Source organism: Pelodiscus sinensis, chromosome 2 (assembly GCF_049634645.1).
Source record: "Pelodiscus sinensis isolate JC-2024 chromosome 2, ASM4963464v1, whole genome shotgun sequence".
NCBI lineage: Eukaryota > Metazoa > Chordata > Testudines > Trionychidae > Pelodiscus > Pelodiscus sinensis.
The window spans coordinates 252,040,739-252,057,243 of record NC_134712.1 but is presented as its reverse complement, the minus strand read 5'-3'; the positions used below and the strand labels follow the sequence as shown (position 1 = coordinate 252,057,243).

At 58.1% G+C, this 16,505-nt stretch overlaps 1 protein-coding gene across 1 annotated transcript; it reads left to right on the top strand.

The window, feature by feature from the left end:
• Positions 1 to 7: 7 nt before the first annotated feature.
• Positions 8 to 12,601, top strand: LOC142826675 (zinc finger protein 783-like). Its single transcript, XM_075919777.1, has 5 exons — positions 8 to 665; positions 2,690 to 3,076; positions 5,139 to 5,265; positions 5,872 to 5,985; positions 8,823 to 12,601. Exons 1-5 carry the CDS (start codon positions 642 to 644, stop codon positions 9,728 to 9,730), a joined length of 1,560 nt encoding a protein of 519 aa, XP_075775892.1. The 5' UTR covers positions 8 to 641; the 3' UTR covers positions 9,731 to 12,601.
• Positions 12,602 to 16,505: the final 3,904 nt, after the last annotated feature.

Sequence of the window (16,505 nt, the reverse complement as noted above, 5' to 3'; positions counted from 1 at the left end):
AAGAAGCTGTGGGCTGCTGCTCTCAGCGTCCCCTGGTGGTATAGCTGTGCCAGTCCCTAGCCAGCCAGAGGCGGGGGCCGTCAGAATGGGAACCGCGGGGGATCCCATGGCACTTGAGCTGGGCTGCCCCCTGCTTGCAGCGATGGGACCGTGCTGTGCACCAGGGGCTGCCACCCGGACCGGGCCAGCAACGGCTCAGGGCTAAGAGGGAGGTTGGGAACCCGGTGGCTACAAGCCCTCGGACGTGGAGTCTGAGCTGCAGCGTAGGGCGGGCAGCCGGGGTCCGGGGAGCCCCTCGTGGCCGGCCCAGTCGTGCGCTGCAAGGAGCGGGCGTGCAGCCGAGTCCGCTCCAAGGAGCCAGTGGTATGGACCTTGCACCGTGGAGCATCCACCGAGGCTCGGCGCCGCGTTCCTCCTGGCCACCGGCAGGGGCCGCTGTCGCTCGCGGCTCCGCCCCGCTCCCCGCCCGCTGACTCCGGCCCGGCACCAGGCCGCGGCTCCCTGCCTCCCCCCGGCCGGCCCGTAAACTCGGCCCGCTGCGGGTTCGGATCCCGCCGCCCGGCTCCTTCCCTGCCGAGCAGCCGCGCCCAGCTCCTCGGGCCGCCGCGGCGAGGGGCGAGCCCGGCCCGGGAACAAAGGCCATGGCCGAGCGGGCCGCTGCCCAGGTAAGGACCCGTCTGGGGGGCCGGGGCTATGGGCTTGCCTGCTCCCCAGCCGCGGGGCCCGCTCGCTCTCGGCGGCCGGGGCTCGGAGACGCCCGGGGGGCTCTGTGGCTGCGGGGCGGGCAGCGCTGCTGCTCCTGGGGGCCAGGCGGGGCGGCCGGCTCTACCGGGACACGTGCTCCGCCTGCAGCCCGGAGCCCGCTTTGTCTGGCCGGGGCCGGGGGGCCCGGGGGGTTCCAGGCAGGCTTCCCGCCACCCCTGCTGCTGGGGCCCCAGGGCCGCGAAACAGGAAACTTCCCCGCGGGGGCCCTCGGGGTGTTCATCGATAGGGCGCTTGGAAGTGCAGCTGCACCCCGAGCAACTAGTCCGCTGGTCCTTCCCTTTTAATAAACTCTGTGTCTTGTGGGCCGCCTCCTTGGGCCGCCAGCCTCCCTCCCTTCCTGCGGGTTGTCCACAGCTTCCCTGCCGCCACTCCTGGCCTGCAAAAATGCTCCAGGGAGCTACGGAGCTTTTGTAATTGTTCCACCGGTGCCACCAGTCCCTGCCAGGTGGCTCTGGTTCCTTTCCCCCCTCTGATGTAGGAGCCGCTGGTCTTGGCTCCTCCTGGTCCCCTGTTCCTTACGCAGGCCATCAGGTTCTTCCTTCCAGTGAAGATGCTGCCCACCTGGAGGGCCAGTGGTGCTAGCGCTGGGTTGGCTGTGGGCTCTTCCCAAGATCGGGGCGGTCCGTGAGCCATAGTTGGAGCACCTGCTGAGTTAGGGTCTGGGTTGACTCTGCAGGGCTAGTTTGAGGTCTTGGTGCCTTTTTTTTTTTCTTTCCACGCTGAGCAAAATGGATCCGAAAATCCCAGACCCAAGTGTCCCAGGGCGCAGTTTGCTACAGAATCGTGTCTCAGAACAGAAATGGACCTGAGCCCTGGCCTTTCCGCCTTCGTTTCGAGAATCTCGTTGCATTTAAGGGCTTGATTTCTCCCCTGACCTCTGCCTAGCATGAGAGTGATCCTCTAGGCCAGGGCTACTCAACACGTGGCCCGAGGGCCACATGCAGCCCGTGGCCTGTTTGTTTGCAGCTCGCAGTGCAGTTTTGGTTTCCGCGGGGCTCAACACACGGCCCGTGGGTAGGATCCTGTGACCTCCACTGGGAACACACTCCACAATGGCGAGGCATCTCCCAGGCAGGGTGAGCATTGAAAGAGGCAAGCGGACGGGCTGGCTGGAACAGACGGGTACAGGATGTCGGCGTTTCTAGCCCCCAGGGAGGAGGTGCTGGGAGCACCGGGCAATTTTTCTGGGAAGTGCTGGTGGCTTAGCCTTGCGGGCAGAGCCTGAGAGGTGCTGACTGGCCACAGTTGGGTCTAGCGCCGTGGCTGAGCAGCCCTGCCTCCGTCCCACACAGAGCAACGGACTCCGGTGTGGAGACGTCAGCCCTCCCGGGCCCTGTCCTTTTTTGCTTCTTGTGTCCGGCCTGACTCGCCCAGCTCTCCACTCACCGCAGGTTGGAGCCCTCTGGCTTGGAAACATTTTCTGAGTAAAATCACTCCAAGAAACGCACACCCTGAAGCTTCAAGCTAAACACCCAAAACACTGGTATACGACTTTCTTTTTAAAAGTGCTCATTAAAAGTGCGGTCATAGGGTGGCAATAGGGTAACTATTGCGTTTTATTAATATCAGCAGAACTGACTTCAATGGGGCCTGGGTGTTGTGTAGTCCTGCCTTAATCTTTGTATTCATGCCCGTCAGTGTGAAAGAAGCTATTTGCATACATTTGCATATATATTTGCATATACATGCAACCGCATTTAAGTGGCAGTATGTGCTGAGAGTATCATTGTGGCCCCCAGGGCTTCCAAAGTTGAGTAGCTCTGGGCTAGGTGGTTTCATGTGGGCCTTCAAAAAGAATAAAGTTGAGGTCCCATCAAGCCTCGAGCAGCCTTGAACATCCAAGCGTCTGTTGCTCTGGGGGGCGGATTTCGACAAGTAGGAACGTGCTCCCCATTCTGTTTTCACGGTCTTTCCGCACACGCAGGCTCTAGAATGGGACAGTCACAGGGGGCCCCAGCCTCGTGCTCTCCCGCGCCGAGCGTCCGGGAGAGAGACCCAGCTGCAGGCAGAGGAGATCTCCCTGACGCTGGGGGCTGCCATCCAAGCCACGGAGAGGAAAGTGGACGCTCATGCCATCCGGCTGTTGAATCTGGAAGGGAGAACGGGGACGGCCGAGAAAAAGCTGATAGGGTGTGAGAGGACCGTGGTGGAGTTTGGGAACCAGCTGGAGAGCAAGTGGGCCGTGCTGGAGACGCTGATCCAGGAGTACGGGCTGCTGCAGCGACGGCTGGAGAACATGGAGAACCTGCTGAAGAACAGGAACTTCTGGATCCTGAGGCTGCCCCCAGGTACCAAGGGGGAGGCACCCCAGGTAATTGCCCCAGCTCCTAGCTCAGACTGATTAACAGTGGAGAGGCATGATGAGGTCACGGAGTCCCTTTCTTCCCCCATACACGAGGGTCGGATGTACCGGGGTTAAACTGATCAGTTGTTCGGTGGCCAAGAAGAAACACCTGCTTGAAATCTAGTTATGTTGTAAATTCCATCAATCACTCTCCCTCGCCTCCCAGTGTGCTCAGACCCCCCCGGGCTCATCTCCCCCAATAGGGGCAGTGAGCTGTTTGGAGCAGAGAACAACCTCAGTCGGATGTTTGGGTAATGCTGGCTCTATAGAATAGACTCCAATCCAGACTAGGAATGTTAAGGATTAGTTGACGATCCGATAAGCATTTGCTTATCTGTCGACTAGTTGATTCCCCTCCCCCTTGCTGCCTCTGAGATAGAGGCAGTAAAGGGGGGCGGGCGGGGTACTTCAAAGCGGCAGCACCACACAGCTGAGCCAGGGATCAGCTGTTTGGTGCTGCCGCTTTGAAACCCCAAGGCGGCATTTCAAAGGGGCAGCCGCTGCACAGCCGATCCGTGGTTCAGCTGTGTGGCGCTTCCCCCCTTTAAAACGCCGCCTCTGCATTTCAAAGGGGCAGCCCTGGATCCCGTGTTCCACTGAAATGCCACGCAGAACCCGGAGTCGTGACCCGGGGCTCCATGGCTTTGAAATGCCCAAGAGCCCTCGCTGGGGACTCTTGTACATTTCAAAGCAGGCACTGGCATGCAGCCCGGAGTCAGTGGGTCTTCCCGCTGGCCTGGGCTGTACATGGAGTTCCACGTTCCTCCTTTGAAATGTACAAGAGCCCCTGCTGGGGCTCTTGTACATTTCAAAGGAGGATTGCGGAAGTGCCTATCGACTAGTCGAGTAGTCAACGGAAATTCCATCGACTACTCGACTAGTCAATTAACCGCAATTTAACATCCCTAATCCAGATGGGGACTACGTCACAGTACCCATAACCAGTGTTGACTCTAAGCCGAGGGGCAGCCCAGCATCACATCAACCCTGCCCAGTCAGTCAGCTCCACACTGAACCCTGAGCCTCTGCCCGGGCGTGGCTGATTAATCACCTGTGAAGCGGGGCTGCCCCACGGCTTAGCGGGAACCCTGCCCGTAACTAGGATGGACTCAAGGCCTAGAAACAACTTGGAAGTGGCTTCAGCTTCTCTCTCACCCCTGGGTGCCCCCTGCCCGTTCGTGAGGGTTTACAAATTCCGCTTTCGTTTTACACCACGGCCGTGCAGCAGGCCCAGGCAAACCGCCGGGAAACTGGCCGGCTTGGTGGGGAGAAAGTGAACGTGAGGCTTAATGCAAAGGTGCTGTCATGTGCACGCAGCAAACAGGCTGGAAAAAGAGAGAGGAGTAGCCTGCCCCCCTCCCCATTCCTCGGTATGTACAGCACCTAGCACAGTGGGGCCTCCAGTCGTGTAATGGAAGGGGAGTTGCACCCGGGTGAGCTACAGGGCTGGTATAGACCAGCCTATCCGGGCTCTGCAAAGCCCTGGTCACCCCGTTCTGTTCTTCCCTGCCTTCCAGTCAATGCAAGGGGAGGATAAAGCGTGAAAGCCTCCGATCGCGCTGGACTGCCGGGTGTTCCTCACTGGAGCGCGCCTGACGCTTCCCGCGCAACAACGATCCTGCTGCCGGGGTGGCTTCCTAGGAAGATTTCACCTTTTTAGCAGGGCCGAGCGGGGGAGGGGGTGCTTTCCCAGATCCGGCGGGGGGCAGAGGATTCTGGAGAGGAAACGGGCTCGAATTGTCGCACCCTTCCTCCCATCCAGGAGCACCTGGGTTTGAGCATGGCGCTGTGAATCTCGCCCTGGACTGCAAAGGGGTCTGCAAGGGCCGATGGTCCTTTCCTCCTGTGTGTGAGATGATCTGAGCAGCTTGCACAGCAACATGCTTGGATGGGGAGTGGGGGGTTGTGTCCCCTGCCGTGTGTGTTCAATATTTTCCCCTGCTTGCGTGTGGAGCATCACGCGACAGCACCGGCTGCTGCCCTGACGGTTCAGCAGCCGCTGCTGAGCGCGCAACGCTTGTGGTTCCAGGTCCCGGTGCCCTGTGATGACGTCTCAGGCTGTTTCCCCGAGCGGGCGTGGGAGAGCTTGGCAGAGTGGCAGAAGGAGCTGTACAAGAACGCGGTGAAGGGGAACTACGAGGCCCTCATCTCGCTGGGTGAGGACCCCTGGACTCCCCTAGGACCTGGGGCTGCTGAAACTCGCTGTGCTCTGGGGGAGGCGTGTTTTCTGGGCGCTGCCGTAGTGGCTGGGGCGGGGCTGTGAGACGCGAGTGAATCGAGCGTCCTCTATGCAGCATGGTTCCCTTCACCAGCAGGTGTGACAGGCTCCAGGGCTGGCGGGACAGGCAGCTCCTGCCATCTCTTGATTCCCTGGGGATTCCCACCCTTCAAACTGCAGCCCCCACGACCGATGTGCTGCAAGGCTATTTTGTCAGAGGGGCAGGGGAGAATGGGCCACACCCACAGCACATACGCATCTGTGGGGTCTGGGTCTGACCCAGCGGCTGATCCCGAGGGTCCTGCGCAAGCCTCTGTCCCCTGCAGCAAGGCGAAGGAGCCGTGGCCAGTGGCCCATCCGTGAGCCTTTGCTGCTCCGTGGGAGCCATCGGGTGATCTGAGCCCAGCCCGAACCGGCAGGGGTGGAGAGCGCAGCTCTGCTGGGTTGGGTTTGCCTCCGTGCCTCTTCCCCCTCCAGCGGGCTTGGGGGGAATCCTTCCCGCGCCAGGCAGCCGGTGAGCGTCGCTGTCTCTCTCCACGAACAGACTACGCCATCTCCAAGCCCGACCTCCTGGCCCAGGCTGAACGGGGGCAGGAGCCCTGCGTCGGGGGCGGGGAGGACTCCGAGAGGAGAGAGGTCTCTCCAGAGCTCTGCGCGGGTGAGTTCCAGGGCTTTGTGGCCAGAGGTGGGAGGGGGCGGGAAGGGGCGGGCTGTCGAGCGGGTTCTCGATACCCAGTCGCAGAGAGGGGAGCCTGGAAGGAGGTGGGGGTGCGAGAGGGACAGAGCAGGGGGCATAGGGCAGTGATTCTCACCTGGGGGTCTGTGAGCGCTCGCAAGGGGGCCTGCTGAATCCCAGAGCTGGAGCAGCAGCACCCTCGCAGGAGTGACATCAGCCCTGATTCACGGCGCCCAGCCAGGCTGGGTCAGACCAAAGGTCCATCCCACCCAGTGTCCTGTCTGCCGACCGCAGCCAATGCCAGGTGCCCCAGAAAGAGTGACTAGAACAGGGAATCATCAACTGATCCCTCCCCTGTCTCCCATTCCCAGCCTCTGACAAAAAGAGGCCAGGGACACCATTCCTGCCCATCCCGGCTAATAGCCATTGATGGACCTAACCTCCATGAATTTATCTAGCTCGTTTTTAACCTTGTATTCATCTTGGACTTCACAACATCCTCTGGCAAGGAGTTCCACAGGTTGACAGTGCGTTGTGTGAAGAAAAACTTCCTTTTGTTTGTTTATAACCCTGCGCCCTATTAATTTAATTTGATGATCCCTAGTTCTTGTATCATCTGAGAGAGTAAATAACTCTTCTTTATTCACTTTCTCCACATTTGTGATTTTAGAGACCTCTATTATATCTCCCCTTAGTCCTCTCTTTTCCAAGTGGAAAATTCCCAGTCTTATTAATCTCTCCTCATAAGGCAGCCATTCCAAATCTATAATCATTTTTGTTGCCCTTTTCTGAACTTTTTCCAAGGCCAAGATAATTTTTCTAAGATGAGGCGACCACATCGGTACGCAGTATTCAACATGTGGGCGAACCACGGATTGATACAGAGGCAATCAGATATTCTTTATCTTACTCTGTATCCCAAGGGTGGGGAACCTCAAGCCTGGGGGCCAGATGCAGCCCCCGGCTTGCCTGGATCCGGCCCCCAAGGCTCAGGGCTCCCTGCCAGCACTGAGGATCCCGTGCTGGAGGTCCAGCCCCCCTCAGCACCCTGCCAGGCAGGAGCACACGAAACCTACTAGGCTGGACCCTGCGAGGTTCTGCTGTGTGAAGGGAATGTGGAGAATTTCTTTTTTTCTTCCCCATCGGGTCAGAGGCCATGTCAGTGGGGGGAGGGGGGGTTCTTCTCACTTGTGTGGCCCCCCTGATTCAGTGGCCCCCGACCCATAAAAGGTTCCCGATCCCTGCTCTGTCCCTTCGTTAATGATTCCCGACATTCTGTTTGCTTCTTTGCCTGCCGCTGCACACGGAGCAGATGTTCTCAGAGAACTCTCCACGGTGACTCCGAGATCTTGCTCTTGAGTAGTTGTAGCCAAATTAGCAGGGCTCGACAAATCAGTGAATCTACTCTCCCAGGGCGAGTAGATTTCAGCCGGTCGCCCCGTTTACCAGTGGCGCGCGCGTGCGCGCGCAAAGTGGGGCTGGCGGATGTGCAGTGTGGGGCTGACAAGTACATTTTGCTGCGGTTTGTTAAGCCCTGCAAATTAGTCCCCATCATATCAGATATATATAGTAGCCTAATGTCTGTGACTCTGTAACGCTGAAACGCTGGTTGTTCCCTCTGGGCGGCGCTGTTGCCTCCCGCCATGGCGCTCGGCTGACTTCTGCGCCGCTCAGCCGGGCCCGTGCTGCATGGGGAGCGTGGGGCCCAAATGGCTGCTTGCTCCCCCGCAGCAGCCTGGCTGAGCAGCGCAGAAGTCAGCCGAGCGCCACGGCGGGAGGCAAAGGGAGGTGGGGCGGTGACGTGCGGCGTAACAGCGGCTCCAGGCCCTGCCCCGGCCATGAACGTCACCGCACCACCCCCCTTCACCTCCCGCAGTGGTGCTCGGCTGACTTCTGCGCGCTCTGTGCACAAGGAGGAGGAAAAGAGAAAGAGAGTGAGAGGCAGGAGGGGGAGGAGAGAAAGAGAGAGAGAGGCAGGAGGGGGAGGAGAGAAAGAGAGTGAGAGGCAGGAGGGGGAGGAGAGAAAGAGAGAGAGAGGCAGGAGGGGGAGGAGAGAAAGAGAGAGGCAGGAGGGGGAGGAGAGAAAGAGAGAGGCAGTAGGAGAGGAGAGAGAGAGTGAGTGAGATTGAACGAGAGACTGGAGGCTCAGGAGAGACCGGAGGCTCAGTGCTAGGCACTGGGGCCGCACCTGTGTGAACAGCCGAAGAGGGTCTCCCTTCGTGATGAGCATGGTACAGTCCGCCCACTCACGCCTGTCCTGGGAGGAGTGGTCGAGATGCTGCTGGCGCCACAGGGCGGACTGCACCAATGGCACTGAACGGGGCGGGGGAGACTTTCTTGGAATGCTGTGCCGACGAGGCTGTAACATTTATAATGCCCCCTACTCTGAGAGGCTTGTCTCATGTCCCTGGCCGTGGCCAGTCACCACCCATCCGTGGGCTTGAGTTGGGAGTCCAGGCGCCGTCTTTCAGGAGGTGCCAGCACCCCCCGCCTGGACAGTGAATGCTGCCTGTGTTCACGCAGTGCGCCATCAACCTGTGGAACTCCTCGCCAGAGGATGTTGTGAAGACCAGGACTTTAATAGGGTTCCAAAAAGAACTACATACATTCATGGAGGATAGGTCGGAATGGTGTCCCTCGCCTCTGTTTCCTAGGGGCTGGGGATGGATGATAGGGGAGAGATCACTTGATGATTCCCTGTTCTGTTCCCTCCCTCTGGGGTACCTGGCACTGGCCGCTGTGGGCAGACAGGACACTGGGCTAGATGGACCTTTGGCCTGACCCAGCCTGGCCGCTCTGATGTTCTCTTTGTCTTGCAGTGGAGAGCGAGGTGGTGGTCAAAGTGGAGCTGGAGAACCCCGAGGAGGAGCCGGAGCACTTAGAGCTCCAAAGGACGTTGCCGGAATTGGAGGTTTTCCAGGGTCCGGAGCCGGGAACGGCCCAGGAGGAAGCCCCGTGCAGCCCGGTGGGGGAGCCAGCAGCCCTGGCTGGAAACGACCTGGAGGACCCCTCTCTGCACGTGACGGACTTCCCGGAGCTCAAGCCGCTGCTGATCCCCCTGCAGAGCGCAGCGGCCGTGAGGGTGTTCGTCTGCGCCGAGTGCGGGAAGAGCTTCCGCAGCCGGCAGCACCTCGCCCTGCACCAGAGGGATCATGCAGGCGAGGGGCCCGGCCTGCCCCCGCCGGGGGAGAGAGCGGCCCCAAAACACGGCCCCCGGCCGCCCGCCCCGGGCCAGGCGGGCAGCAAACCCTACCAGTGCTCCGAGTGCGAGCGCAGCTTCTACCACCGCTCCAGCCTGCGGAAGCACCACCTGTCGCACACCGGGGAGCGGCCCTACGCCTGCCCCGAGTGCCGCAAGAGCTTCAAGCAGAAGGTGAGCCTGGTGCTGCACCAGCGGGTGCACGCGGGGCCCAGCGAGGGCTCCTTCATCTGCACCCAGTGCGGCAAGTTCTTCAGCCACCACTCCAACCTCCGCCGGCACCTGCGCATCCACACGGGCGAGCGGCCCTACCAGTGCACCGAGTGCGAGAAGAGCTTCACCCGCAACCAGTACCTGGTGGAGCACCGGCGCATGCACGCCGGCGAGCGGCCCTACCCCTGCGCCCAGTGCGGCAAGAGCTTCCGCTACAAGCGCTCGCTCTACTACCACCAGAACAGCCACGCCGGCAAGGGCTTCCCCCCGCCGGGCCTGCTGGACCCTGGGCCGGACGTGGGCCCTGTGGGCTAACAGCCGGGCCAGGATCGAGGCTCTGGGGGCTTTTCGGGGGGGGCTGCCTCCCTCCAAAAGCAAGTTCCTGATTTCCAGCCAGCTGGGACCACGGCACGGCCGACAGTGACATCGCCGGGAGTTTCCCCGGGCGTAAGCTCTCGTTTGAGTGCAGCTTTTTGTGAAGAGACGTAGGAACGTCAGACTGGTTTTTCAGAGGGAGAAGGCCTCCCTGTTCGGGGCTCGGGGCCAGCAGATCCGAGGGGGGGGGAGTGGAGTGGGATAGTTTAAAGGGGACATGGACCCTTCTAGCCCCACTGCTGTCCGGTTGCAGAGAAATCAGGGCCCAGCCCCTCTATCCTGCTGTGACGGAGGGGCAAAGGGGCCTGACAGCACAGGAAGCGGGGGAGGTCGTGTCCTAGGCCCTGCAGGAGGAGAGGCAGCAGTAATGGGGCTGAGGCATCCCGGGGGCCGGCAGGTCCTGGCTGGGTTAAGGAAGGCCTGCCCCACGCAGGGCCGCACCCGCTCAGTGCTAGCAGGGATCCCCAGCTCACGAACGTTCAGCCATTCAGCTCCCACATTTTGCTGCCTGGCGGGGAGGCTGCAGCAGGGACCTGTGTCCCCCTCCCAGAGGGGCCGTGCAGTGGTTCCCATCCGCGCTCCCGAATCTTGCTGGGGGTCGCTCCCCTGCCGAGCCTCCCCGCTGCATTCCTAGAGAACCTCCTTGCCGTTACTTTCCCACCTGCCTGCTGGGACGTGTCCCTGGGGCACCTGTGACCACCAGGCCTGGGCCTGCCAGGGGTTACTTCCCAGTGCCAGTGGGCACCACTAGGCCTCGCAGGCCCCGCTTCCTCCCTGCCCATTAGGCTCCCTCCAGCCTGCCGCATCTCCCTGGAGTGACCAGCCCCTGGTCTGCCGGACACACGGGGGTCAGAGGTTCGCTGCCTCCCAAGAAACAGCCCCCCCGCGTACCGCTGCCCCGTTCCCCAGTTCCCCCTCAGGTCACAGCTCTGCCTCCCACCCAGCCTGTTGCTTGGCGTAGCGTGAAAGCCGGGCTAAGGCTATTTAACCAAGCACAGGGCCTCAAGCAGTAGCAGCTGGTTCCAGCTAAAAGAAAATCAGAAGCCATGTTCTAGGACCTTGTTTTCATTCCCAGGGACTGCCCTCCCCTAATATCCTTGCCACATTTCAAACCCCTAGTCCGCTGCCAGGCTGCCGGTCTTTTTGCCCCCAACCTCTGTCAGTCCCGTCCTTTGTCTGTATTCTTTGTGTTGTGTGAAACCCACGGGAGAGGGCGTTTCCATTCTCCCGCAGCTCAGTACGCAGACGGGCCGGCCAGGTGCAGTTCAGGGAGAGAGGTGTCTGCTCCCTCCTGGCTGAAAACGGCCCTTCTGAGATGGGTCCCCTCCTGGAGACCCGCCGTCCCTTCAAGACTCTCCAGGTAATTTTCATCTCGCCGTGACTGTTCTCCGGGCATAGGCCGTGCAGTGATGACGGCGACCGCTCGGCTGCTGGCTCCGAGCCGAGATCTTCGGTGAGCTCTGACGAGTGCATCCGACCTGGGGGGCCCTGTGGCCCCAAGGGATCCGTGTGTCTCAAGCCCATGTGCCTTGCCTCCTTCTCCACCCCATCGCGAGGCCTTTTCAGTGAGACGGGGCCTGGTGCAGCACTACCGAGCCAGGCATGGCTCCCACACTGCCTGCGTTGCCCGAGAGCAGAAGGCACCTGGGAGAAGGACCAAGGTGAGTGGGATAAAACAGAGAGAAGAGGAGAAATGAGGGCAGGAGGGAGGAGCTTGGTGGGTCGGAGAGTCAATGGAATGAGGTTTTCACGACATTCTGGGAGGTAGGGCAGCGGTGGGGAAACTGAGGCATGGGCTAAATGACACCCCAGGTTCCTAACCACTGGGAAATGCTGCCTCTCACCTGCTGCAGTGCCAGGTGGAGAAGGTTGGTGGTAGAAAGAGCCTGGTCTGGGTGTGATTTGGCTTTGCCCAGGGGGGATGATTAAAACAGTCCACAGGCTCAGGACTGATTCCGATGTGACTTGCCCCAGCCTGCTGCAATAGGCTGGTTTGCGGCCGAGTGGTCACAGGTGGCTTTTGTGCTGGGGGAAGCCCGTTGTGGTGGTGTTAGTTACCATCTGCCTGAAAGGGGAAGTTGGGAAGCGGCCCCACGAACGGGGCTTTCCGGAGTTCGGAGGGATGAACTGGCAGTGACTTGGTAGAATCCCAGGTGGGCAGATGGAGTCCAGCCCCCTGCCCAAGGCAGGACCAACCCCAACTCAGTCATCCCAGCCAGGGCTTTGTCCAGCTGGGAATTCACAACCTCCAGGGATGGAGATTCCACCCCCTCCCTCTGGAACCCATCCCAGTGCTTCCCCACCCGCCTAGGGAAATCATTTTTCCTAATATCCAACCTAGACCTCCCCCACTGCAACTTGAGACCATTGCTCCTCGTTCTGCCATCTGCCACCACCGAGAACAGCCTCTCTCCATCCTCTTTGGAACCCCCTTCAGGGAGTTGAAGGCTGCTCTCAAATCCCCCATCACTCCCCTCTGGGTCCTATCTGGGGCCAGTCTTTTTTCAGTTCCTCCATTCTGACCCACACCCAGGTTTCTTTGGGCTGGAGAGCTGCCCCTGCCCCGGACAGGGCTGGAGGCAGCTTCTGTTGTGTTTTGCATTGGTCTGCCACCTCCTTGCTGTAGTTTTCCCTGTCTCTCTTCCCCCGCCCCCCCCCCCCCCCCCCCCGCCCCCAGTGTAAGCTGTGGGTTCGGCTAGCTGTGTTTGTGTTGGCTGTTTAGACTGTGAGCTCTTTGGGGGCAGGGACTGCGTCTTCTGTCACCTGGCACTTAATAAATGGTGATTCCCCTTAGGGCACAAATGTACATTTTTCCTTGGTGTCGATCCTTTGTGTCACACAACCGCACCCGGGTCATTCCTTGATTGCTGAGTGTGTCCCCACATTTTTAGCATCAGTTTGGATGTTTCATTTCCTAGTTTTCAAATAAAAGCTCATGCACGTACTCGCACGCCTTGTACCACACACGTACGAGCCCCGCACTGCTCCACTCCGTCTGCGCCAGACCCGCCCCAGCCAGCATGGAAGATGATGGTGAGGGGAAGGCCAGGATGGGGAGGGCAGGTTTAGGCAAGCCCTGTGTGGTAGGCCAGGGTATGGAGTGAGTGGAAAATACCAAGCCCCCAAAACGCACCACTGGAGCTAAACCAATGAGACATCCGTGGCTTATGCTTTGAACAAGAAGATGTTTAGTGCCCTGGTTTCCATGGGCCCAATGGGAGCCAGCTTAAAGGGGCCTGATGTTCACTTTGCTCGGCACTTAAAACAGGGCTGGGCCCATAGACTGCATCTGGCTGCTTTCCGTTTCTATCCTGCTGCCTGCTTGTGCCACTGAATTTCCAGGCAGTGTCTCAGGCAGCAGGATCTATTTAAATGATTCATGGCTCCGGATTGTGTTATCCTGGCAGGGCCGCAGTATGACTTTTGTGGGCCCTAGGCACTTTTACCTTCGTGGGCCCCTTCCTCCATTTAAAAAAAAATTACAAATTATATTTTATGATTGTGTTGGTATAAAGACGAATATAATCCAGGCTGGATTATATTCGTCTTTATACCAACACAGTCGAAGTATGTATCTCGCTTATTGCAAGAAGTAAACTGCGCTGAGGCTAAGTGAGGCTATTACTACGACATTTTAATTTTTTCTTATTTAAGAAAAAATAAGACATTTTTGTAGGCCCTACAAGTTTCATGGGCACAAGGTACTTATGCCTTCGTGGGCTCATCTCACCATAATAATATCAATATTAAAAATTATTTTTGATATAACTTTAAATACTTCAACATTTAATTTTTTTTCTGTGTTAGGCAAAATTTAATAGATTTTCATGGGCCCTAAAAGTTTCATGTTTTTCTGATGTGAGAAAAAATTAAAACATTTTCTTTGACCCTAAAAGTTCATTTTTTTCCTTCTGATGTTAAAAGAAATTAAAACATTTTTGTGGGCCCCTAAAAGTATCGTGGGCCCTAGGCACGGTGCCTACTGTGCCTAATGGATAAGTCGACCCTGCCTGAACCCCAAGGCAAGCAGGAGTTATTAGTTTGAAATAACGGGCTTGGTAGTGTGGATGCTCTGCTTGTTCTGTCAAAATAACTCCCCAGTGTAGACATGGTCCCAGAGAGTAGGAGGCTGGGGTGGGGGGGCAGAGTGGCATTGCCTGGGAGTTTGTTGCTGGATGGCAAGAGCATGTCACTGAAAGCAGCTGTTTGAATTCAGGATGTTAAATATCCGTTAATTGACTAGTCAAGTAGTCGATGGAATTTCCATCAACTAGTCGCTAGGCACTTCTGCATTCCTTCTTTGAAATGTGCAAGAGCCCCAGCGGGTGCTCTTGTGCATTTCTAAGCAGAAGCACCCTCATGGAGTCCAGGGTCAGCGGGGAATTCAGAGTCCCCCACTGACCCTGGGCTTCATGTCACGCTGCCGCTTTAAACACCACACAGCTGATCCTGGGCTCAGTTGTGCAATGCTGCTGCTTTGAAATATCTTCTCTTCCCCCCACACTTTGCTGCCTCTGTCTCAGTGTTTCTCAACCTGTTTTTTTATAAAGTACACCTTTAAAAAAAAAAAAAAAAAAAGTACCCCCAGGATATACCGTTTTCAGACATTTTTTTTTCTACCATTGCAACACATTTGTTTAAACAACTTAATCGGAGGCAGGTGAACAATGAAATGGGTGGGTGTAAAAAGTACAAAAATAATAAAGCGCTGTAAAAGTTAAAACAAATTCAGTTTTCTCCAAATTTCAGTTGTGTTGACATACCCGCCCAAAGACTTCTCTCAAGTATCCCTAAGGGTACTCATACCATTGGTTGAGAAACACTGCTCTATCTGATAGAGGTAGCAAGGGTTGGGGGGGGGGGAGACTGACTAGTCGACTATCTGATAAGCATTTGCTTATCGGATAGTCAACTAGTTCTTAATAGCCTTAGTTTGAATCCCCCAGTCCCTCTGTACCCTTATTGGACTTTGCCTTAGTACTGAAGGACAAGCCCTGCTTCCAGGCTGGACTTGGCTCCATAGGGCTGAGGACAATTCTGGCTTTGATCCAGAAGGGGGCAGTTGCTTTTCACCAGCACTATGTGATCACCATGGAGGTGCCCAACCAGAAGAGTTACCAGCTGGTGGTGAGCTCCATCTCACACCTCACCAGGTGGACTCGGCCTCTGAGTGGGAAGACCTCGTCTTGCAGGCATGTCAGTGTAACCCACACACCTGCTGGGGGGGGCCCTGAGACCACTTACAGAGAGAATAATGAGTCTGCTCTTCAACCTTAGCTACTAATCAGCTGGCTTCTAGCTCATGCAGCAGAGGCTCATGCTTCAGAAGTCCCAGGTTCGATCCCCAGGATCGGCATTACACAGCACCAATTCTGACCACCCCCCAGACCCATATTGGATGGAGTGGCTCTGCATCCAGCAGAACTGAGTAACACAGACGATCTGCACATCATGAGCCAGTGACATTCCTGCCTCGGGGAACCAACCAGGAATCCACCTTTTTCAGCTTCCTCCTGGAGGCCTGAGGCTTGGCTGAGAGAACATGCAGGGAGGATAGCTGTGGACACAGCCATGTGGGTTGAACCACAGCCCTTCAGTTTTCCAGGCCAGCACATTGTCTGCTCCAGTCTGTGGTGCTGGAGAAAGGGACTTCGGAGAAGATCCTCCAGGAGTTGGTGGATCTCCCCAAACGGTGCCCTTGTGAGAGGAATCCCACACAGGACAGGATATTTGCTTTGCAGGCTCCTAGGCTCTGGGAAAAGCCGCTTCCTCACAGCCCTTACAGGGAGTACGGCTGAGGTGAGGGGCAGCGTATCATCCTCTGGGACGATGGGGGCACGGCCTCTCGCCACCGAAATGCCAAGTGGTACCAGGCCTGGGCCCTTCGGTGTTCTGTCCTGGGATTTAGCTTCAATTTACCAGTAAAAGTCTTCTAAGGCCATGTCTAGACTGCAGGGATCCAGTTTCTGATCAGAACACCTGGTCGAAAACCCTTCCTGGAGGCTCTGGTCACCGTGCAGCCAGGCGAGGGCTGGTTCCCTCCCTGCTTTGGATCCATACAACTCCCAGAAGCAGGCGCTAGGTGCCAGTGGCTGCAAGGCGCAGGGGTAACAGTAAAGCTCTGAGCTACCATTAGCTCTGGCTCTGCAGCTCCTATTGGGTGGGCAATGGTGGCCAATGGGAACTGCAGAGGCAGTGCCCACAGGTCTGGGCAGTGCATAGAGCCCCCTGTCCCTTCTACTTTGGGGTCCCCCAGCTGGACCCCCAACCCCTCTGCCCCCACCCTGAGCCTCCTTCCACACCCAAATTCTCACCCTGCACCCCCTCCTGCACCCCACCCGAGCCTCCTTCCACACCCAAACTCTCACCCTGCACCCCTTCTTGTATCCCCCTGCCCTGAGCCTCCTTCCACACCCAAACTCTCACCCTGCACCCCCTCCTGTACCCCCCCGCCCTGAGCCTCCTTCCACAGCCAAACTCTCACCCTGCACCCCCTCCTGTACCCCCCCCGCCCTGAGCCTCCTTCCACACCCAAACTCTCACCCTGCACTCCCTCCTGTACCCCCCCCCGCCCTGAGCCTCCTTCCACACCCAAACTCTCACCCTGCACCCCCTCTTGTACCCCACCCCTGACCTCCTTCCACACCCAAACTCTCACCCTGCACTCCTTCCTGTACCCCCCCCCGCCCTGAGCCTCCTTCCACACCCAAACTCT

Bases quoted from the DNA above. Each gene is read 5' to 3' on its own strand.
- LOC142826675 (XM_075919777.1), top strand. From the start codon at position 642: ATGGCCGAGCGGGCCGCTGCCCAG. The intron at 3,077-5,138 runs GTAATTGCCCCA...TTGTGGTTCCAG, and splicing joins CCAAGGGGGAGGCACCCCAG to GTCCCGGTGCCCTGTGATGA. The intron at 5,266-5,871 runs GTGAGGACCCCT...CTCCACGAACAG, and splicing joins CGAGGCCCTCATCTCGCTGG to ACTACGCCATCTCCAAGCCC.